Source organism: Giraffa tippelskirchi, chromosome 2, assembly GCF_054371585.1.
Source record: "Giraffa tippelskirchi isolate mGirTip1 chromosome 2, T2T-mGirTip1v1.2.pri, whole genome shotgun sequence".
NCBI lineage: Eukaryota > Metazoa > Chordata > Mammalia > Artiodactyla > Giraffidae > Giraffa > Giraffa tippelskirchi.
In genome coordinates, this window is record NC_137276.1 from 14,377,891 (window position 1) to 14,402,670 (window position 24,780).

The 24,780-nt window shown below is 37.3% G+C and overlaps 1 protein-coding gene across 10 annotated transcripts in view; it reads left to right on the top strand.

Moving 5' to 3' along the window:
* Positions 1–24,780, top strand: part of SHTN1 (shootin 1) — a 108,226-nt gene that overhangs the window by 26,178 nt on the left and 57,268 nt on the right. For 5 of the 10 annotated variants that reach the window (XM_081573481.1, XM_081573484.1, XM_081573477.1 and 2 more), the window contains exons 3-7: positions 4,354–4,418; positions 11,573–11,667; positions 17,034–17,202; positions 19,210–19,307; positions 21,254–21,335. In XM_081573481.1, the coding sequence (XP_081429607.1) occupies positions 4,354–4,418; positions 11,573–11,667; positions 17,034–17,202; positions 19,210–19,307; positions 21,254–21,335 (509 nt within the window). The remainder of the gene's footprint in view (positions 1–4,353; positions 4,419–11,572; positions 11,668–17,033; positions 17,203–19,209; positions 19,308–21,253; positions 21,336–24,780) is intronic. The other 5 variants (XM_081573479.1, XM_081573483.1, XM_081573480.1 and 2 more) reach the window with 1 other exon arrangement.

The window sequence follows — 24,780 nt, forward strand, 5'->3', positions numbered from 1 at the left end:
GCTGCTAAGTCACTTCAGTCGTGTCCGACTCTGTGCGACCCCATAGACGGCAGCCCACCAGGCTCCGCCGTCCCTAGGATTCTCCAGGCAAGAATACTGGAGTGGGTTGCCATTTCCTTCTCCAGTGCATGAAAGGGAAAAGTGAAAGTGAAGTCGCTCAGTCGTGTCCGACTCTTCGCGACCCCGTGGACTGTAGCCTACCAGGCTCCTCCAACCATGGGATTTTCCAGGCAAGAGTACTGGAGTGCAACTACTCTCATATATTTTACATGTATTCTTCTGTTCCGTGTTTTTATATATATACCATATGTATCTGGAAGTATACAAATGCAGTGTAAATATATGAAGTACTTTTGTGTGTTTAAGGTTTCATTTGATATATATATTCTATAACTCCTTTTACTCAGCATTATGATTTTTGAGAATATGGTTTATATATATTGATAGATGTAAAACATTATAAAAATTGATACATAAAACATTTGTTCATTCATCTTTATTTATAGTGTATTATATGGATATACCATGGTGTATTGTTGTTATAAATGCAGAACATGTTTGTATAGGTCATCTTGTACACATTACTAGAGATTCTAGTGATAGAATCTAGAAGTATAATTGCTGAGTCATAGGTTATATGCAATTCCAATTTTTTTCCTTGCCATAAGGCCTGTGGGATCTTATTTCCCTGACCAGGGATCAAACCCATGCCCATTGCATTGGAAGCGTAGAGTCTTAACCACTGAACCACCAGGGAAGTCCCTGCAATTCCAATTTTGCTAGTTTGTTTTTAAAGTAGATATGCCCATTGGCATTTCCACCTGCAGTATGTGAGAGTTTCCGACTCCTGGTACCAGACCTTTTCAGTTTTTGCTAGTCTGTTAGGTCAGAAGATCTCATTATTTTAATTTGACTTTTCCAAATTGTCAGTGGCATCATAATTTTTAGCCACTGACATTTGAAAGTAAAAATATCCAAAGGTATAAAATCCCCCAAAACATTTCCCAGATATGTTTATTTGACTTGGTAGAATTAAAATATAAAGTTGTGTTATATTATATATAGTGTAATAGTATTCTCACACAACTAAAATTTTAATTATCATTCTAACAGCTAAAATCACTTTTTAAAGTTTTAGATATTTTTGATGAAAATCTTCCTAAAATGTGTTAGACTTCCTATTTTGTGAAATTCAGGGTGAATTGAATTCAGTGCTCGTAATGAATGTGTCTGATGCTGGGAAAGGTTGAAAGCAGGAGGAGAAGGGGATGACAGAGGATGAGATGGTTAGATAGCATCACTGACTCAATGGACATATCTAAACTGGCCCTGAAGGTATTAATGAATTTTTAAAAAACCTAACATTCCACTCATTTTCCAATGAGTCAGTTTTTCACATCAGGTGGCCGAAATACTGGAGCTTCAGCGTTAGCATCAGTACTTCCAGTGAATATTCAGGACTGATTTCCTTTAGGAATGGACTGGTTGGATCTCCTTGCAGCCCAAAGGACTCTCAAGAGTCTTCTCCAGCACCACAGTTCAAAAACATCAATTCTTCAGCGCTCAGCCTTTTTTATAGTTCAGCTCTCACATCCATACATGACTACTGGAAAAACCACAGCTTTGACTAGATGGACCTTTGTTGGCAAAGTAATGTCTCTGCTTTTTAATATGCGTCTAGGTTGGTCATAGCTTTTCTTCCAAGGAGCAAGTGTCTTTTAATTTCATGGTGGAAGTCAACATCTGCAGTGATTTTGGAGCCCAAGAGAATAAAGTCTGTCATTGTTTCCATAGTTTTCCCATCTATTTGCCCTGAAGTGATGGGATCGGATGCCATAATTTTAGTTTTAATTTTAATTTGCTATACCTTCTTCTATTCAGAATTCCAAGGATACAAGGATGGTTTCTTCTTGAGTGACAGAGGGCATAGGATGTTGAGCAGGAGTTTTTCTCCAGATAGTGACCACTTCCTATATTCCCCAGGGTTCTGGATAGTTGAAACGACCCAGTTTTAGGAATCTGCCCTGCGCATGAGTGGGGTTTTTACTATGCCAGCAAAATACCTACTTGAGAAGAGGCACAAATATTCTCTTAAAGAATAAATACATTTTAACTCAAGGATGTTAAATTGGTCTGTTACTGAGGAGATAATAAGCAGGAAGGTGACTCATTATCTTAGAAGGTCTGAGAAAATTGGCCAGATACAAATGGTACAAGTATCATGCTGGTGAGCGGTTATAAATACCATGTGGCCATTAATGCCTTTTTTTCCTTTGTATTTTTTTTCTTTTTAAAAATATGTTTCCTTTTTTTTTTTTATTGAACTATAGTTGATTTATAATATTATGTTAATTTCATGTACAGAGCAGAGAAATTCCATTATTCTCTCTGTGTGTATTCTTTCCCAGTATAGATCATTACAAGATACTGAATGTGATTCCCTGTTGTGATTGCTGTGGTTCAGTTGCTAAGTCATATCCGAATCTTTGTGACCTTATGGACTGTAGCCTGCCAGGCTCCTCAGTCCATGGGATTTCCCAGGCAAGAATATTGGAGCAGGTTGTCGTTTCTTTCTCCAGAGGATTCTTCTTGACCTAGGGATTGAACTCGTGTCTCCTGTGTGTCCTGCATTGCAGGCAAATTCTTCTGCCACTGAGCTATCAGGGAAGCCCATAATTCCCTGTGCTAAACAGTAAATCCTTGTTGTTTATCTATTTTATATATGCTGTGCTGTGCTTAGTCTCTCAGTTGGGTCTGACTCTTGGCGATCCCACGGGTTGTAGCCCACCAAACTCCTCTGTCCATGGGGATTTCCCAGGCAAGAATACTGGAGTGGGTTGCCATGTCCTCCTCCAGGGGATCTTCCCAACCCAGGGATTGAACCCAAGTCTCCCGCATTACAGGCAGATTCTTTACCAGTTGAGCTACCAGGGAAGCCATGGTGTGTATCTGTCTAATCCCAAACTGCCAGTTTATCTCCCTCCTTCTCTATTTTGGTAACCATAGTTGTTTGTTTTCTATGTCTGTGTGTCTGTTTCTATTTTGTAAATAAATCAATTTGTATTATTTTTTAGATTCTGTGAGTGTGTGTGTGTGTGTGTGTGTGTGTGTTGAGTCACTTCAGTTGTGTCTGACTTTTTGCGACCCTATGGACTGTAGCTCACCAGCCTCCTCTGTCCATGGGATTCTCCAGGCAAGAATACTGGAGTGGATTGCCGTGCCCTCCTCCAGGGGATTTTCCTGACCCAGGGATCAAACCTGCGTCTCTTGTGTCTCCTGCATTGGCAGGCAGGTTCTTTACCAATAGTGGCACCTGGGAAGCCCAGGTTCCATATATAAGTGATATACTTATCTCTGTCTGACTTTCTTAGTATGGTAGTCTCTAGGTCCATCCATACTGCTGCAATGGCACTATTTCTTTTTTATGGCTGAGTAATATTCCCTCACTGTGGATATATCCAGAGGTATGAAACCCCCCAAAGCATATCCCAGATATGTTTATCTGACATGGTAGAATTAACATGTAAAGCTGTGCTATATTCACATGGTCATATATATATATATCAGTTCAGTCGCTCAGTTGTGTCCAACTCTTTGCGACCCCATGGACTGCAGCGCGCCAGGCTTCCCTGTCCAACACCAACTCCTGGAGCTTGCTCAAACTCATGTCTATCGAGCTGGTGATGCCATCCAACCATTTCATCCTCCGTCATCACCTTCTCCTCCTGGCTTCAATCTTGCCCAGCATCAGGGTCTTTTCCAGTGGGTCAGTTCTTTGCATCAGGTGGCCAAAGTATTAGAGCTTCAGCATCAGCATCAGTCCTCCAATGAATATTCAGGACTGATTTCCTTTAGGATGGACTGGTTTGATTTCCTTGCAGTCCAAGGGACTCTCAAGAGTCTTCTCCAACACCACAGTTGAAAAGCATCAATTCTTTGGTGTTCAGCTTTCTTTATGGTCCAACTCTCACATCCATACATAACTGGAAAAACCATAGCTTTGACTAGACGGACCTTTGTCAGCAAAGTAATGTCTCTGCTTTTTAATATGTTGTCTAGGTTTGTCATAGCTTTCATATATATATATATCACATACCTTCTATATCCATTCATCTGTTGATGGACACTTAAGGTTGCTTCCATGTCTTAACTATTGCATTGTGTTGCTGTGAACACTGGGGTACATGGATCTTTTTGAATTAAGAGTTTTGGTCTTATCTGGATATATCATTAATGCTTGTTAAAGATTTTTAATTTCTGTTTCTTTTTCTAAAACTGTTTATAAATTTACCCTTTCGTGTCTTTCCAAACTTATGATACAAACTTAACATTTTTGTTTTGTTTTCATTTCAGTGTGACAAAATTAGGCAAGAACGAGATGAAGCAGTTAAAAAACTGGAGGAATTTCAGAAAAGTATGTAAGCATTTCGGTGGAATTGTTCTAACACATACAGCTGTGCTTTGGGGTTATGTGGGTAGGCATGTACTCTGTGTTTAGTTGCTGATGCAATGGGCAGCCAAGAAAGGAAGAATTGTCTTCCCATTTGCCAAAAAAAATCCTTTGGCATTGTGATTTTTAAAGAAATAGAGCATTATCATTCATAAATATATTATTTATATATACATAAAGCACAGTTTGTACTTGTTATGAAAATTTTTACTATGCAGACCAGTTAAAAGAGAGCAAAAATTGTTACTTTGACTCTGATAAAAGCGAACATTAGACATTAGTGTATTATAGTCTTTCTTTCCTGCTCTTTTATCTGTGAAATCTATCAACAAAAAATGCAGTCATGTTTTGCACTCAATCTTGCAGCCTGCTCTTTTCAGTAAATAATATATCATAGTCATCTTTGCATACTAGTAGAGAAATATATCAGTTTTTAGTGTTACCCATAGTGTTCTATCATAAGATAGTACCGTAATTTATTTAAACAGTTCTTCTGTGATAGATGGATTATTTCTGGTTTTTAGGAATTATCTGTAATGCCTTGATAAAAATTCTAATTCATACATCTTTACAATGGTCTGATTAATGGTCTGATTAGTTCCTTAGGTTAATTCATAGAAAGGGAATTCTAGGTTTACAGAACTTACACATTTTAGGAATTTGAATGGTTGAAATAGCTCTTTCACCGAGGAAAGTGATATTCTCACAAAAGCTATAATTTCTTAATTTTTGCTGTGTTGTTTTTTTATGTGATGTAAATCTGTAATTACTTTATCCCCTAAAATAGAGCAAATCTGATCATGCTCAGCAGGTTCAGAAGGAAATATGTCATAGGAAAGCCAGACTTTAGCCGGGAAAGTGACCCTCCCACTTGGAAGCAAGGCCTCTCTCCATCCTTCTCAGATGCCATGTTAGTCAGGTTGTTTGATTATATCATAAAGGGTTGACTTGGTAACTACACTACAAAACATTTCAACATTTATTCTTGCTGGAGGTAAAGCAGCTATAAAAATGCAGCAGGATAGTTAAATTTCAGTAGCTAGTTTATTTCAGGTGTCTGGCTGTAACAAGGAAAACCTAAAGGGAATATTGTTGATAATAACCTGTCTGGTGGCCAGTATGCTATGACTGGCTTACTGTCATAGTATGCCCTAGGTGGAAATATTTTTTATCTGTGAATGTGTGGATGGCAATTGTTGAGGACTTTCTCCTTCCCTAATAGAGAATTAATGGGAATTTCTTAATGCTCGAACTGACACTGAGTTACAGCTGAAAGAGTTATACCATTGACATTTTTGAAAGTTAATGTATTTGAATTAGTTGTTGATATTGGGTTGGCCTACTATATGCAGTGGGAATAGTTCAAGTTCTCATGATTGGAGTTCTCATAAAATGTTTTGGTCCAGGTAGGTAGTAGAGATTTTACCTTTTGCATTATGCAACAATGGAAGCAAATTTCTACCAAATCAACTTACCTTTTTTCCCTTTGAAGAAATTTTAAATTCTATCTTTTAAAAAATTTTTTATTTTAAACTTTATTTCATTTTTATCATGTTGGAGTATAACTGATTAACAGTTATGATAGTTTCAGGTGAACAGCGAAGGGACACAACCATACATGTATATGTGTCCATTCCCCCCCAACTCCCCTTGTATCCAGGCTGCCACATAACATTGAACAGAATTCCACATGCTATACAGTAGGTCCTTGTTGATTATCCATTTAAATATAGCAGTGTGTACATGTCCATCGCAAACTCGCTAACTATCCCTTCCCTGACAAAGCTCTTTGTCTAAGTCGGTGAGAGTCTGTTTTTTTTTTGTAAGTAAGTTCATATGTATCTTTTTTTTAGACAAAGAAGGAAAGATATTGTATGACATCCTTATATGTGGACTCTAAAAAGAAAAAATTACCTTTAGAGTAACATGTAAACTTTGATTTCATCCACCATTTCTGTTTTCCTTTTCTCTTCCTCTAAATATCTTTGATAGTTTTAAAAGTTTGCATTTCTCTTTATGAACAACTCAGAGCCTGAAAGAATTCACCTTTATTATTGTATTCATTCAGTTTTTACCTTTACTGCATCAGCCTAGTTTAAGTTTGGATGGCAGGAAGACAGAGTATTGACTCTTCACTCAGTCTCAAAAGAACAGAAAATGAGAACTAAGAAAACTTTATCTGTTAAAAAACTGTGCCTGAGATAAATGGTTCATGACTTTAGAACAGAGGGTAGCAATTCAGATTTGGAAGGGAATGAGGCAGTTTTCACCAGTGAAAAGCACCGTTTGCTGTGAATCCCTGTATGCCCTGAGCAATTAATTTCTGCACTAGTAAAAGTGAAATAAATGACCGTACCTTGTATGCCGTTTGAGGATTAAATGAGATAACCCATGGAAAAAATGCTGAACACAGTGCCTGGCACTGTGCTCAACAAATACTAGTTGTTGCTACTGCCATCATCTCATTTACTGTGCCATCCAGGGCTTGACTGCCCTTCAGTACTAAGAGCTCATATCATTTACCCTCCATGAATTAGTTTCGGGACACAGTCTCCACATTTGGACAGCACCAGGGGAAGTTTTCGTTTGGTACAAAATTGAAATCTGCCTCCCTGTGATGTTCCCCTGCTAGTTCCAGCTCTCTAGGTGTAGGAAGAACAGCCAAAAGAGGGTGAGGAGAAGCTTTGTTAGACTGTCGGGATCAACTTCCTAGCCTGGCATACTTTTCCTCGCTGATTTCGCCCATATTTCCCTGTGATTCTTGGCCCTCTGCCAGCTCTTCCCGAGTCTGTCTCTTGTCTTTCTGGACAAAGTACACCACTGCTGAGCAAAGCCGTGTTCCCTGGAAAGACCGATGAGAGTAAGAGTGAAGTTCCTTCATGTCTTTTAGGCCACTCAGCATTAGATCCTTTGCTCTCTTTTAGGGCCTACCAATTTTCCTGCATACCTGCTAGCTTTCATGATTGTTTTCTCACTACATGAAAACCTTTCTAAGTAAACCGATATTGAAGGAGAATTTATGGTATGTTTGCCACATCTACATTAGAGATATCTTGCATCTAAAGATCGTCGAGAATGAGCTGAATGGGGAGGTGTTTTGCTCGGGAAGCAGCACCCTGGGTGGGGTGGCACTTTTAAATATGAGAAATTAGGAAAGATCATAGAAAATTGGAGTCCTCTAGAAATAGCTTTGGCTGGCCTTTACCAGTTAGAGCTCCGTAATCAGAGATATGTTCTTTAACTTCTCCAGGTCTCGGTGTCCTCAGATACAAAACTGCTATGGTAATACCTACCTCGTAAGATTGTTGTGAGGATCTTTGAGCGGCCACATGTGAAGGGCTCAGCACACAATAGACACATTGTTGGCCCAATAAACAGTGATAGTGGTTGTTTCCTAAGCCATTCTGTGCTACAGGGAACATTCCTATGAAAGGGGTGTTCACACGTGAACTTAGGCCTGAGACAGTTTTTCAGTCATCAGACACACACAGACATGAATACCTACTTTGTACATAGCATTGTTCTGGGTGCAAGAGAGTCAGCCATGAATGAAGAATTTTTCTGCCCTGATGCTCACTCAGTAGAAGACAAAGCAAATTAAAAGAACCCCAGTGCCCCTACAGTGTGATACATTCTATGATGGCAAGTATATGAGAATGTTCTGGGGTCACAGAACAGGAGAGACAGACTTTGCTGATTCGACTAGACTGATAGAAGCAGCAGTTGATACTCTTTTAGGTTATACTTCTGAATTCTCAGTCTTTAAGAAAACTTTTATTATGGAAAGTGTCAAGCTTGTACAAAAGTAAAAAAGCATGTAATGAACCCCCACCCCCCCGCCCCCACACCATGTACCTACCACACAGCTTCAAAAGTTCAGTTTGTGGCCAGTCTTCCGTCTTCTGTACATCTGTACACCTGTTCTCACTGACCTCAGATTATTTTGAAACTAATTCCAGTCATCATATCATTTGATCTGTAAATATTTCAGTATGTATTTCTAAAATACTAGGATTTTTTTTAAACATAACTGCAGTAGGGTCACTTTATTTAAAGTTCATCTTTTTTCTTTTTTAAACCTTTATGTCATCCAAATTATAGGTGTTTTAGGTACAGTCCTGGGTCATGGGTTGTGGATATTATGAGGAAAGCCTGAATTTAGGGCCATAGGCAAATCATCAAATGAACAGTTAAAGTTTTAAAAAAATGTTTATCATTTGAAAGTAAATAAATTTATATATTAAAAAAATTTTCTGGAGTGTCCCTGGGAGTCCACTGGTTAAGACTCCACACTTCCACTGCAGGGGGCGCTGGTTTGATCCCTGGTTGGGGGCCTAGGATCCCACATGCCACACTGTGCCGCCAAGAAAAGAAATTGTTTTCTGTTTTATGTCAGATGACCTGAATTTGGTTTTGGAAATAGGATCATCCTTTGTAAAGGTATAAATGTCCTTTGAAATATGCTCCTTTCTTTTGGATCTAGAAAGTTTGTAAGTAGGTTTCTCTGTTGTCAGCTTAGCATTGAGATAATTTTTTAAACTGAAAATCAAAGCACAGTTTAAGTTTTCCACTGTTCCCTCTTATAAGGAGAAATAAAAACCTACCTGATGGAGTATGCTGTATCAGAACTGGAGAAAATTGTGGACTAGCGTTGCCCAGCTAAGTTTATCAAGTTAAATTACAGGGCAACTTTTTACAGAATGTTTAGAAAATAAGTGTTGTTGTTGTTGTTGTTGTTTTTCTCTCTCTCTTTACTGGGGCTAAACCTTACTAGTGTGGAATGATTTTTCTTATACTTCCATGAGGAAGAATATTATTGAATAAAAAGTCAAATTCCTATGAAAAATGCAGAGTGTTTATGTTTCTGTTATGATAGTTAGAAATACCAGATTGTGGTGGAAGGTGTCAAGTAGTTAAGGCTAAAAATTTGAAGTAATATTTGATGTTGTAAAAATTGTGTGGGTTTTTTTTCTCTTTCCTTCACAGTTTTGAAGAACCTACCTTGTAAACATAGTGATAAAATGCCAGGAATATTAGGACTTTAAGGAAATAATAGAGCCTATTATTTAAACTACAATATAAAAGGCAATTATATTGATGAAGAGCTACATGGTCTTTGTGTGTGTGAATAAACTTGGCCTGTGTTCAGCTTCTATTTGTTCTTCTGGCATAAACACATATTGTGTGTGATTCCAGTTTAATGGGGACCCGTTTGTATGCCAAGCAGCTGCATTTTAGGACCTATTGCGTGATTTCATAGCTCTCTGAAAATTGGTTCTATTCAGAACAAGAGATAGAAGAGGAGAAGGGAGGGGTGCTGTGGGGGGGTGGGGGAGAGCTTCAACACACAATCATTTCTTTTCAATTGGAGCCAGAAAGGTTGATGACAACATGACCATTGTGTTATAATGATAAGACCACTACGGCATCTGTACCTCTCATCAAGGCTTTCACACAGCAGCAGATACAATTTAATTCACTGCTCTGTCAGCAGTGCTGATACCATTATGCCGTCTGTCTCCACAGTTATAATCACTGTCCTCTGAGAAATGCAGTTGAAATGATCTTGAGCAGTCAAAGAAACTCTCAATTAAGGCTGCCACTTCCAATGTGTCAGATTGTGTCTTATGCACTTGGTACAATTTTCACTTCCAATCCTGTTTATTTACAATGTCTACCAGTAATTACGCTTAACGTGTCATTTAGTGAGGGGGGCCCCTGCCAAGCCGATTGTTGGGTGCTGCTGTACCACCGAGTGGGAGTTTCTCGAAGTCAATGCCATCAGCAGCTTTTAGGCCCTGATGGGATGCAGTAGTAATGTTGATAATGCAAGTATCGTGCTCATCAAGTCATAATTAGATGCCACTCAAATGTGCCACTTGTAATAACAGTGTTGATTCATGTTTTTCTCGGTGACTGCAACTACTAATTAGTTAAGTGGTTTTTGGTTGGCCTGCATTTGCTGCGGATCATTATTACCCCTGAAAAAATGTCAAGGTTAGAGATGTTTCTGGCCATTTAGTGCTGCTTTATGAATTTGAATATTAACATAATAAGAACTTTGGATGGACTTAGGAAGTAATACATTTTTGTATTTAATTTGGAGAGAAATTTTTTCCCCTGAGTTTAATCATAATTGCAGGTTAATTAAGCTTAAATGAAGCAAAAGTAATCTCCCTTTGTGTTATGTGAGCCCAGTGCTTTTTGCCTAACTTTGTTGGGTTTCACGTTTCGGTGCCCTTAATTTTTCTTTTTTTGAAGCCAAACAAATATCAATAAGTATACATGTCTACAGTTAAGTTTGAGGTTCTGAGCATTTTCTTTTCAACCAGAAGTATGGGTGAAAGGCTTTGGCATTTTTCTTACTTGATCTTCAAAGTATAACTCAAGTTCTAAATTATTTTGTACTTTTGAATCTCATTTATATAAACCAGCTACCAAAAAGTCTGAGAATTGATGTTTTTGAAACATTGGTTAAACATCAAGTTTATTTTTCTTTTAATCTTCCTGACAGTCTGTGATGTGAGAAGCAATTTGTTACCATCAACTTTTATCATCACTTAGTGCAAAAATCTTGTTGCTATAGTTTTCTACCCTGGAGTTTATGAAATACTTTGTCAGGAATAAAGACTACTATTGAAATACTCAACTTAGTTAAGCTGCCACATTGTTATTCTAGTTATGAGATCAATAGTAAGATTTATTTTTAAACATTTCTCTTTAGCTAGTTTTCCTTAGTAGATGCATAAGTTATAGTCTGCTAAGAAAAGGAAATTATATTTGCCACTTTTAATTTATGAGAGGTTCTTTTGTTTAAATTAGCAGACATGTCTATAGTTATATAGACCACTGCATAGAAAAGAGACTCAAAAAATTCTCAACAGCTTTCCTAAAATGTTTGTAATAGCCATAAAAGTTCTTTGTTGTCTTTTTTCTTTCTACATTCAAATATTAGCTAAGATTTAATCAGAGCAGCATCTTCAACACTTTTTTTTCCCATGATAGCTAAAGGTCTGGCCAGCTAAAGAATTACAGTGTTCTTAATCATGGGACAAGATGTGTGGGCTTCTGGAATAGCTGACTAATCTCTGAATGCTAAGACTTTTCCCCCCTCATTCCTAGTTTCTCACATGGTTATAGAGGAAGTGAATTTTATGCAGAACCATCTTGAAATAGAGAAGACTTGTCGAGAAAGTGCTGAAGCTTTGGCAACAAAGGTAAGACATTTCATATAAAGGGATTCTACCTGAGCTTTTAAAGTTCACCTTGCTTTTGTACATAGTGACGTCTATTTTCTTCTGCTTTTCTTGTTCTCTAATCAGTTGATTCTGATCCTCATCAGAGGTCTCAGAATCCTGAAATGTGATTATGTAAATATCTGTCTTAATGCCAAGATTATTTTTATTATTAAAAAAAAAGTGTTTGTTTGTGTGTATCTCAGTATTTGTGCGTGTGTGTGTTGGGTTTTTTTTTTTTTTTTGCCTGTGGAAATGGTCCCAGAGTGGTCTGTTGAACTCAACTTTCCAGATGTCTGTGCATTTGGTTAAAATGCTAAAACCAAGTTTAAAACTAACTGAAAGTGACATAGAAGAGCAATGAGTGTTTCCTGTTTGAATCAGATGAAAAAGTCAGCCTCAGACTGTACGTTTCAGGTGATTATTTGTGAAAGCAGAGTGAGGGCATGCTAAAGGTGACCTCCAGTGCGCCACTGATTGCTTCTAGCTGATGAATTTACCAAGTGTGTAATTTTCTATATTCTATCTCATCAGAAGTACATTATTATTAAGGAATATTTTTATTTCTGTCTTATGTATTTTGGGTTGGGCAAAATGCATCTGAACCACTTCATCAGAAAATGGATTACAGCAATTTTCAGCCAAATTTCATTAGTGATGCTGGTTTTGTTTCTTTCCCCTCTCCACTGTCACCTACCTCCATAGTGTTTCTTTGGGTGCACCTGAAATTCTATACATCAGACAGTCAATCAATCAATTTAATCTATATGCATTAGCATTGTGCTTGCTAGAGGTATTTGCTTAATTGTTTGCATAATGACACTACATTAGAATTCATAAGATATGCAGGCAGAACCTAAATAAGTATATTAATGTGTGTATATAGCTTCTCTTCCATTATTTGTCCGAAGAATGTATAGCAATAGAGGCCATTGCTTTAAAAGGAATGATAACATGGAGGCTCTATTCTATATCACTAGTGTTCACAGGTTCATAATACTGTTTGAGTTTCTTTTCATTTCTTTTTCTTCTTTTGGGCCAAGTAGGAAAAATGTGTTTGGAGCATACTAGCTGTTTTGAATCTTGTAGCGGCTAAGGATAGTTTCTGTATTTTCTCTTGTTTTTAACAAGTATTCCTGTTGCTATAGTACATCCAAAGTGAGAACCCTGACTATCTCTCAGGACTGGCAGTTTATGGAAAACAATGGTTTGGGAGGCAGTATATACAGGTTTTATTACCAGTTATATAATTTTGGACATATGTAACTTTGACCAGGTTAATTCTGTTCCCTAGATGGCTGTTGTCTCATCTTAAATGACAGGATAACCTTGAATTAGGACTAAAGTGGGAATGGGACAGACTTTGTTTATGATGACTTTAATCATTGGTTCCCTTAAAAATTATTTTATTGTTTTCTCCCCTTTTGTATTTAACAGTTGATTTTGAGCGGAAGAATTCACGTGTCTAACCTGCAATTATCATGTCATAATTTTCAAGGTAGACCAGGATTGATTTCTTAAGAATACCCAGACCCACTGCTCTAGGAGTATGGCCCAGGCGTGTGAATGTTGAAAAAATTGCCAGCTGACTGTATAGTTATCCCTGGTTATGACAGTGTGTTACTAATCTCTGGGGTCATTTTTACAGTTTAGTGTTGATAATAGGACCCTTAACGTAGAGTTTGTCTTCTCTTCTTTAAGAAGCCCTTTTGAAAATGGACAAATGGTTTGTTTTTGAGGCTACAGTGTACTTTAGGATACAATGTACATGGACTTTAGAATAAAAAACCAAAAAAATCTATTTGATTAAATGCTATCAATATGCTCATTAGATGTGAAAGAAGCTACAGCTTTGAATACAAAGTTTGGAAACCTCATTATATGTGTGATCAATAAATGAAAGTAGCACATCCTGATTTAAGCATTAATTGTCATTTTTGAAAGTAGTTTTCATTTTCTAAATAGCAAAGTTTCTGTAAGTTCTTATTTTTCTAAGTCTTACTCTCAAATTAAGGACAAATGGAATGTTTAATTCTTATGATGCAATTTGCATTATTTCCTTAAAAACAAGTGTGGATGCTTTGCTTTGCTTTGCAGAAATGTGAAAGTTAAATCAATAAAATATAGACCAGTTATTTAAATCATATGATCCAAATCTATTTAACATGTTTATATTGTATCTTTAAATATCCATTAAACTGTGCTCTGTATAAAAACCCTGTTTAAATTTGAATACAGCATAAGGTTCTGTTCCTGTAGGGTTATGAAAGGTTTATTTTTGCATTGTAACTTAGAAGCATTCGAAAACAGAAGGAGCATGCATTAACCTGTATAACCTGATGGCTAATAACTGCAGTGACATTGCTTAGCTTAAATTTGTGAATTCAGAGTTCTCAAAAATATCTACTTCGTATGATCATGAGATTTCATGTGTATAAATCTTGTATTTTTTTCTTTCAAAATGTGAAAATGATGTTTCCAGAGAAGACTTTTGAAATTATGTTTGGCTTTTTTCTTGAGATAGTAACTTTGTTGAATAGAGTAATTGTATTACAGCCAAATAGCTGGCAGATATTGGTGCCTGGTTAGATAGGAGCATTAAACTCTTTTGAGCTGTTAACTGTTAGGTTACCAAATGTTACTTTGATGGTGGCCTGGGAAGTAATATGTTAAGCATCAGATGGCAAAAATGAGTATTTTCAGTTTTTCATGAATACTGGGGAAAGGAACATTTATCTATAGATAAATGCCTTGGTTAAAGAATGCTAGCTTAAAAATGATTTCTGGAGGAAAAATTAGACACACAAAATAAATCTCTTTTGTTACTATTAGCTAATATTTGCTGATTTCTTACTGTAAGTCACTTACTATGTTAAATGCTTTATATATAATATGTTGTTTAATCTGCATGTTATAGGGTGGAGACTGTTTTAATCCTTAGTTAGCTAATGAGAAAACTGACACTGAAAGATTATTCTAGAGGCAGAGACAGAATTTGATTGCAGAGCTGTGTTCTCAGCTCTGCTACTAGTACTAATTGTATAGAAATGTATACCCAAGTACTGCATTCCCCCATGTCAATTGTTCTTAGTATTGATGTACATTTGAATCACCTGGGAAGCCCTGAAGAAGTACTATCCTGGACTCTATTGCCACAGATTTTTGGCCTGGTGAGGAGGGCCTGCATATTGGAAGTATTTTTTTTTTAACTCTACAGATTGTAGTGTGCTGGGTTGGGAACCATTTGTTTATTAGGAGGCAGAATTACAAATTAGCTCTTGAGTTTTTCCACTCTTTTCTTAACTTGTTCTTTTCTCCCTGAATTCTGAAAAGATGTCATCCTTTGAGAATTGTCAGTGATCCTTGAGCCTCTTGTGCCCTGCTCTAACATTCATGGTTCAAAGAAGCCACGCCAGTGCTTACTTGAATTGTCCATCTGAAGGAAGAGGGATTGGGAAATCGCAGGTCTTACATCGTATCTCTGATCCTCTCCTGTAATATGGAGAACTAGAAGCTGGAGCTATGTCTGGGGTCTGGGAGTGAAAGTCCGTGCCTGATTCCTTGAATGGATCTCGCCAGCCTTCCCAGGAAGAATCCAGGGAAGGGTTCATAGCCATTCCTGAGTAATCCTTCCTGATTTCCCAGAGAGGTCAGGGAACCCGCTTGTGTTCCAGACATTGCTGCTGCTGCTGCTGCTAAGTCGCTTCAGTCGTGTCCGACTCTTTGCGACCCTATAGACGGCAGCCCACCAGGCTCTGCCGTCCCTAAGATTCTCCAGGCAAGAATACTGGAGTGGGTTGCCATTTCCTTCTCCAGTGCATGAAAGGGAAAAGTAAAAGTGAAGTCGCTCAGTCGTGTCCGACTCTCAGCGACCCCATGAACTGTAGCCTACCAGGCTCCTCCGTCCATGGGATTTTCCAGGCAAGAGTACTGGAGTGGGATGCCATTGCCTTCTCCCCAGACCTTGCTACTTGGATATATTTAGCCTCCATATTACTGGGGTAAGAATCAGATCTTCCCAAGTGATATGGGCTGGGATTTCCCTGAGAGAAATCCTGAGGGGTCCTAATCATGATGACAAATGAAGGACTGAAGCCAGACAAGTACCAAACTAAACATCTTATTCTGGTGTGAGGTTTACATAGAGACGGCCATTTAGCTTTCTGGTGAATTATTTCTGTTTGTATTTTTATTCAATGTCAGTTATTAGATTCAGAACTTGTTTTGATGACCAACAGCCCTTACTAAATGCAAGCATATTTCTGTATCTTATATTTTATACTAGAGAAAGCAATCTACTAAACACTTCCTACTTAAATAAGAGAAGATCTTTCATATTTTAGTCTTGGGAATAAAGCAAAATCATATTTTCCTTCAGTGGACTTTGGATCAAGTTTAGTCTTTTGTGTGCTTTGTACTAGCATTTATACGCATATAAATATACGAGCTGAAGAAGGTAATGATAATTAATAACCAACTCACTTTTTACATAAAGGGCATACTAAATACATCGATGAATTAGGTTTGCTTTATCTGCAATGACATAGAGATAATAGAAACATAGCTTGAACTTTCTTCTATTGTGTATTATTAGAATTCTAGGGATAGACAGAAACACATTTTGAATTAGTTTAAGCAAGAAAAGAGGGGGAAAAGTAGCAGTTTGTTCAGAGGGATATTGGAGAATCCCATAGAATCCATGAGCTAGGAGCATTTTAGGAATGCTCTGGAACCCTGTGGGAAACCCAGTGTCTGTTGCTTTTCTCTGTCTCTCTGCACATTGGCTCCATTTTGGCTTTGCTGCAGCTGCCTTTCTCTATTCCTCAGCGGAGTAGCATGGTGTGGTTGCTAGTAGCTACTGTACATCCAGACACATAGACAGGAATTCCTGTCCAGGAGAACAGGAATTGCTTTGGGAGAACATGGCTGTTCCAGAAATTATGTGGACCAGTGAAGAGGCAGTGTCAGTGTCCAGAAAACAGGGAGTGCTGGACAAACAAACATATGAAGGGTGTTCACAGCACAGTGTCAAACCAAATAAAGTGTCTTAAATTAGGACTATTAATGACTGGATAAACTGAAATTCGATATAATCTATTCTGGTGTTTTATCTTAATTCTTCTCGTATTTATCAGTTATAACTAGCATTTTCACATGCTATAAGGCATAGGTCTTACTTAATTAGTTTAATATTAAAAAGTATAAATAAAATAATATTTAGTGACTCTTCTGTTTCATGCTGTGAATGTTGATGAATGTGTAGACAAAAAGACACTTAATTTGACTATTGTATAAAAATCCAAGACACTCATTTGCTATTAAAATAACTGTCTTTATATTTGCCTTAGTTAAATAAAGAAAATAAAGCATTGAAAAGAATCAGCATGTTATACATGGCCAAGCTGGGACCAGATGTAATAACTGAGGAGATTAACATTGATGATGAAGATTCAGCCATGGACCCAGAGGATGTTGCCAAGACTTGTGTCTCAGTACAGTGTCAGAAGCAGATCAAAGGTAGGATTCCTGGCTTAATTACTGAACATGGTTTTGACTCCTATTAGGATAATGCTTCTCAACCTTGATTGCACATTGAAATTACATAAGGATTTCAATAAATACTGATGCCTGGGTCCTTCTTTGGAAGAAAATTCTGATTATTTGTCCCAGAGGGTAGTCTGGTTGAGAATCATGATGACTGTAGCTTTATGAGTTACTTTCTTGTTTGGGATTAGGTACTTTTGAAAGCGCCATCTTGACAGAAACAGTCAGTTAACCTATACATGTCTGAAGGATAGGACTGTGTATTAAGATATTTTTGTTAAAGAAAGAATGAGTAAAAATTTATTTAGTTGACACCTTCTATTAGTCTGATTTCTATGTTGAAATCTTTGGGGAAGATACCTCCCAAAATTGCTTTGTCTCTGTGCTCTAAGAACTTCTCCTAAGATTCAGGCAGTGAGCTAAAAGCAATATGTAGTATTAAGCAACTGTGTTGGTCCCCAAATAGTTCTATAAGGCAAAACCACACAATACATCTGTGAAGTACACATTAACTTTATTAATAAATAAACACACACATATGGTTTAGGATGTAGGAAAACAATCTAGGGCTTGGTAATTACTGGAGCATTTTAACTTACTGTACCTGTCAAGAATAATATTTGTTGGTTTGGTAGATAAAACTTCAGTTGGAAATATAGAGAAGAAAGTAAAAAGAAAGCCATTTTAACCTGACTCTCTACCCTGTGTGTGCTCAATTGCTAAGTTGTATTCAACTCTTTGTGATGCCATGGACTGACCACAGCCCACCAGGCTCCTCTGTGCATGGGATTTCCCAGGGAAGAATACTGGAATGGGCTGCCATTTCCTCCTCCAGGGGATCTTCCTGACCCTGTAATTGAACCTGCGTCTCCTGCATCTCCTGCCTTGGCAGAGAGATTCCTTAACCACTGAGCCACCTGGGAACCCCCTCTTACCCTCTAACTTAAGAAAAAATTATATTTATGTTGGCAGGAAGGGAGAGAAAGTTTAAAGGCTTTCCTTTTGTTTCTATTTCTTCCTTCTGTTAGATCTTGAATGGTATGGTCTCTGATTGTTTTTCAAGATTAGTCCGACAGTGGAGAAAGTGATTTTGAAATAAGTCTCTTGAGAGCGCCTTCATTAATCTGGGTTCATGTGAAAAGTTTGATTTAATTTATCAGTAAATAACCACATAGTGCATTTCTTATTGTCCTTGGAGAAGGGTAAGAAATTAAAAGCACTTAAAAGCTAAGTGGCAAAACTATATGGGCCTGGGTATAAATTTAAGTACTGTACTAGTCCATGTATTTTTTTTTTTAACATTTGAGTGGTAGAAGTAACTTTAGTATAACACCAGAAGCTTTTGCACTTATAACGCCTAATATTTTCACTCTAGTAACACAGTTTTCAGTTAATCTCAATAATATGAAATATGAAATAAATTAAGAAACAAAACACCCACAACTCTGGAGAGAAAATTATTAGAATTAACCCTTTTTCAAATAGGTTATATTTTGAGTCAGTTCAAATAATGTTTAAGGGCTATAAATTGGCAGCATGTCAGGATTTTTTTCTTTAAATCAAAATCTCCAAATTGTTAGCTGCCCCGTTTATTTGTATTGCATTGTGACAAGAGCCCATGGCCATTATAAAATTAAAAAGAAATTAGTACAATGCCTTAATTTGTTTTGCTAAAAGCTTAAAAAATTCTACTTCTAAAATGCCAGACAGTTTCTAGAATATAGGTTTAATACAATGCAGAGAAAACATAGTCTAGTACATTTAACATAGTGAGAATGCCTGATAGAGAATTTAAGAAACAGCTACATTAGGGGAGGGGAACAAGTGAGATTTCCATTGTCTTTTGCTGCTTCGTTTGCCTTCTAATTGTTGAAAACCTTTGACAGTAAACTGCTCACAGACTGGTATTTTCAATTCTTCTGACAAGATTGATTTCTTCTTTTAAAAATAAGGCTTTATTTTTTTCTTTTAAAAATGCAGAACTTCGAGATCAAATTGTATCTGTTCAGGAGGAAAAGAAGATATTAGCTATCGAACTGGAAAATCTCAAGAGCAGACTTGCAGAAGTAACAGAAGAAGTATGTATCTTTGGCCCGAAAGGCAGGACCTTTAGTGTTTTAAGATGTTTGGGGACAGGCTGCATCAAAACTTGCTGTTGGAAGCTAATTTTTGACATGAGAACCATGTACCAGTTTTAATCTTCTCTTGTCCCCACTATTCTGGACCTACAAAAAGTTATAGAAAATAAGATCATAAACATTCATGGGCCCACTCTGTAGCTCAAGAAATAATGTACTAAAATAGCATCGAAGTGTTTCCTGTTATCCCACATGTTTCACTGTTTGCAGATTTGTGACAATGATATCTGCATCTGAAATCACACACTGTTGCTGCTGGTGAATGATTTTGCTTCTCTAGTCGAGGGCTAACTCAGTAGAGAAAGGCTCTCCTCCTCTGTACCTCCCAACACAGGCATATATGGTAGATGGTAGAATGGGTTCAAGTGGGTATTTGGAGAATCTTTTTATTTTTTCTTCTGAATTGTCTGTAAAACCAAGAGCACGTACTTAGCCCTCTTTGCACGCGACTTCAAGAATCTGCCTTTGCAGTCTCGATTTAACTTGTGTCAATGGTTCTCAGAGTCTGTAGCCCAAGGTTTCCCAACTGATGTGTTACAGCACCTTGATATCTTGCCAATGATATCAAGTGTCCTAGGGTATTGGTCCCTTCAGTGAGCAGCCTTATCCAGTTCCTATACACATATTCTTAAGGACTAGAATGTGAAAAAGGTTGGGAAGCAGTGCCCACCTACCTCCTAGCCTCAGTTACTGTTTACTTATCGTGGCAGTAAGTGTGAGTGGGAAGAAGGATAATGATATTCTGGAAGCACTGAGCAGGGTATACCAGTTACTAATTTAAACAGAAAGCAACAATATACCTTATACTAAAAGAGACCAGTTCACAGACTCGCTGGAAGTGCTGATGGATTCAGGGGCCCTTTCAGGACCATCATCTTAGCTTGTTTCTTGAGTGTTATCGTAGGAGAGAAATACATTTAGATGCATTCCATTTCTCAATTATAGTTATTTACTGATGATTCTCTTCACTCCCACTTAGAGGTACTATTGGAAGCCATTTCAGAAGTTAGTTTTTTTATGATTATTTCAGACATCTGAAAAGTAGAAAAAACAAAGTAAGGAACATCCATATGCTGACTATGCCGTTCAGTACATAAAACATTAACATATTATTGAAACCCATGTGTATCTCTCCCTGAGTGCATTCTTCTGACTCCTTGTCCTGTTTCTCCAAACAACCCTTATTCTGAACTTGGTTTTTATGATTTCAGTGATTATATTTGTATATCTACTACAATGACTAGTATTTTGAATGTTTTTAACTATATAAACCTGCTTCTTAAATTCAACATAATGCTTTTGAGATCTATCCACTTGCTATATGTAACTTTACATTCTTTTTTTAGAACTCTAATATGATATTTTCTTTTCCTATGATGGCAAAAATTATTTCAGAAATTGAAGTTTTTGGGGAGGTTTTCGTATGTATTTTATTTAGGTCAAAGGTCAAAGTATTTTTTATTTAAAAAAAAAAATCTATGTATGTTTTATGTAAGGCAGATGTCATCAAAGTGTAAAATGAGTGCCAAAATTTAATATTGTATCTGATTAAATGATTCAGGTATTTTTTTGGGTGCAGTCTAGTTGGATTTTTCCTTTTAAAATGTTAATCATTTACGTTGGATGACTAGAACATTGCCATATTTAAGGAGCAATGCTGATGCTATTTGGAATATGTAAAGAAGTTCCAGATACATATCCTAAATTAAATAGTTACTTTGAGGCTATAAAAATGCTTTAATAAAAGCCTGGTAACACAGTGAAGACAGTTATTGCTTTAATGTAGCATTGTGTTGAAAATTGAACAGCAGTTTAAGTATCACCCATCATCATGTCATGTATTACAATTTTGGATGTTTTCTCCTCTCACAATATCACATTTTTAGGTAAATAAAGTTAAACAAGAAAAAGATGTTTTAAATTCAGAAGTTCTTGAACAGAGAAAAGTCTTAGAAAAATGCAATAGAGGTATGTGTTTCTAGTCTTTTCTTTCAAATCTATATGTAACTTACTTTGTTTATATATATTTTGTATTATTTTATACCTGTGTCTAAAGAGTGTTGTAGCAAAAGTTTTCTATATTGTGTCTTCTTCACTCTAGCAATGAGTCTCTCATTTCCTGTTCTTTTATCACCTAAGTTAGAGCCTGAGGAAATTTAAAAGTGCTTCTGCTTAAGGAATTCACAACCCACTCATTTTGAAACTTCAGACCTAAATCCTCTTCTGTCCTACATGTATCCTGGGACCATAGCCATATTGGTGTTTATGTATCTGGTAGGGTTATTCAGTAAACCTCTCCTCAGTCCAGCAGAGATTGGGATATCTACATAAATAAATACATGCAACATTAGATGATAAAATTTTAAATTAAGAGAAAAAGGAAATAGTTTCGTCAGTACTATCTAGATTCCATACACATATGTTAACATACAATATTTGTCTTTCTCCTTATGACTTACTTCACCCTGTACAATAAGCTCTGGTTTCATCCACCTCATTACGACTGACTCAAATGCATTCTTTTTTTAAAGCTGAGTAGCTTGCCATTGTATATATGTACCAAAATTTCTGTATCCATTCGCAGTGGAGATGCAGACATAGAGAACAGACTTGTGGGCACAGTGTGGAAGGGAGTGTGCTAAGTCACTTTGTTCATGTCCAACTCTTTGTGACCCTATGGGCCGTAGCCCGCCAGTCTCCTCTGTCCGAAGTGTCATGCGAGTGTATGCTCCTCGGTTCTTGTCACGTCACAACATTTGGCTCTGCTTTTTATACGTTTTTTTCCTCCCCCTGAGCCTGCCCTATGTAAATTGGGCTTAGCCAGGAGTGCTGTTCTACCTGAAGTTCTCACTCCGGTCCTCGGACCTTCCTTTGACCTTTCTTTGTTCCATTTTCGCGGGCTTTTCCCTTTCTTGTCTTTAGCCACCGCCATTTTGGACTCCTGTTTCCTATTCTAACTACCTAACATTAGGATTCTCCAGGCAAGAATACTGGAGTGGGTTGCCATTTCCTTCTCCAGGGGATCTTCCCAATCCAGAGATCGAACCTGCATCTCTTATGTCTCCTGCATTAACAGGCAGGTTCTTTACCACTAATGCCATATGAGAGAATGGCATGGAAGGGTATACATTACCATATACAAAATAGAGTCAGTGGGAATTTGCAGTGTGACATAGGGAGCTCAACCCCGTGTTCTCTGACTGCCTAGAGCAGTGGGATGGGGTGGGAGTTGGGAGGGAGTTTCAGGAGGGAGGGGGCATACGTGTGGCTGTTTCACATTGATACATGGCAGAAACCAGCACAGTACTGTAAAACAAATATCTTGCAATAAAACATTTTAAAACAAGAAGATATGGAAAATGGGACAAAGGGAAAGTGAGAGTGTGTGTTCAGATACAAAGTGCTTCCTTGCTCCAAGTCCTTGCACGTTTCCTGCCTGTGTACCTGAAGTCTGGCTGTGAGCTCTCTGGGAGCCAGAGCCATGAGAGATTCATGATCTTTTCTGTGAATCACATAAAAATTTACCTCTTCATCAGGAGAAGCAGACCTGGTCTCATGGTGAGAAGGAAACTTTCTTCTAGAGAAAATTCTGTGTAATTTGATTTTATCATCCTAGTCGTAAAGCATAGCATCTAATCTCATGATGCCGTTTCTTACGTCTCCTGGTTTAGGGCAAAGGAGTTATGCCAAAGTGCAAACGTAATTCTCAAGGGGAGCGGGGCCTCTTATTGTGCTTTTTGTTCTGCTTTTTCCCCTCAGCCACTGTTTCTTTCCTAGTTCAGAAACTACAACTTGAAAAGGAAACCTTTCAGACCCAGGACCTTCCTGCTGGTAGTGGTGGTTGTTCTCTATCTTTGTGTCATTCACGAATTGAGATGCTTTTTTTTTTAATAAATGAACTTGTAGCTAGGTGTTGGAGATGCACTAGGTTGTAACATTTCCTTTGGTCTTTATGCATTTAAGAAGATAGAAATGGTGTAGAAGAATTTTCAGTCCTTATACACTGTGCTAGAAACAGGGTTCCACCAAGGTTAGTATGATGGCCCTTGCCTTCAGGGAGCCCCCTATCTAGGAAGAGAGAGAGATTATGTAAATAAGTACATGACTAGGACCAACCTAATTTCTTTCAGAATCCAAGAGGACCAGGACATGTGGAAATTCACTTTTTATCATAGTGTTCTGGTCATAGGAAAGAAAGTCAATTATCTTGCCCAGGACTTCAGATAGTCATAATCTTGTTTTCTTTGCAGAATTTCTTTTTAAAAATAGGTTTGAGAATCTTTTAGCTCTCAGGGACCTATAATTCACATCACAAACCACCACTTACATTGCTTCACTTGAGCAAGACTGTTAGTCTTTCCTCTGAGGAGGCGGTAGACTGATTGAGTACAAAGTTTGAAATTCTATGTCATTACACAGCAAACCAGTCCTTAGTCAGTTAAGACTGAAGTGCCCTGGAGGAACAGCTTGTGAAAACAGCCATTAAGCGAGCCTTTTTAAAGCTTTTTATGTCTATGACTCAGCTCAGAGTTGAGAGTGCCTGGCCAGAATCTGACGGAGAGATCAAGGTACTATCCACCCATGTGGTACCTAGTTGGTGATGATGTCATCACTTCCTCTTTCCCACCTATATCATTATTTAACAAAATGTCAAAAAGTAGGAAAGAATTCACGTTGCTCCTATTTGACAGGATATTCCCTTTGAAGGTTTCTGCCCACAGGGATTCTTTAATTCAAAGCTCTGACTCTGGGCCTCTACAGATCTAAGGCTGTTTCTTTTCTTTATAAACATGAATAACACTTTGAAACAACTAATACATACACATACACACACACACACATTTTTCTTTTTATTCAGGTAACATCCTTTTTTTGGTGGGAAGTATAAATGCATTTTGGAAAAGGGAAAAAAAAATCTCAGCTTTTATAGTCCAGGTATGAACACTGTTAACATTTTAGTGTTTATTTTTCCAGGAGAGGAAAGAGGGGGAGGGACAATTTACATGTAGGGGACTAAGAGGTACAAACTATTATGTATAAGATAAGTTACAAGGATATGTTGTACAACACAGGGAATTAGCCAGTATTTTATAACTATAAATGGAGCATAAACTTTAAAAATTGTGAATCACTATACTGTATACCTGTAACATAATTTTGTGCATCAACTATATTTCAATCAAAAAGCCTATATATACAGGTTAAATTGTTTGTTAAATATGTTTATAATGTATATGGAATATAAAGAAAATACCAACAAAAGAGATAGTCTTTTTATCCATTGGTACTTTACAAGCCCTTAAACATCAATCTCTACTTGTGTTTCTTCATTGAATTTTTATCATAGTTTTTATTTGTAGTTTTTCAGATATGTATATATCTCTGAACAGCATGTTATTTAATTTTGCATGAA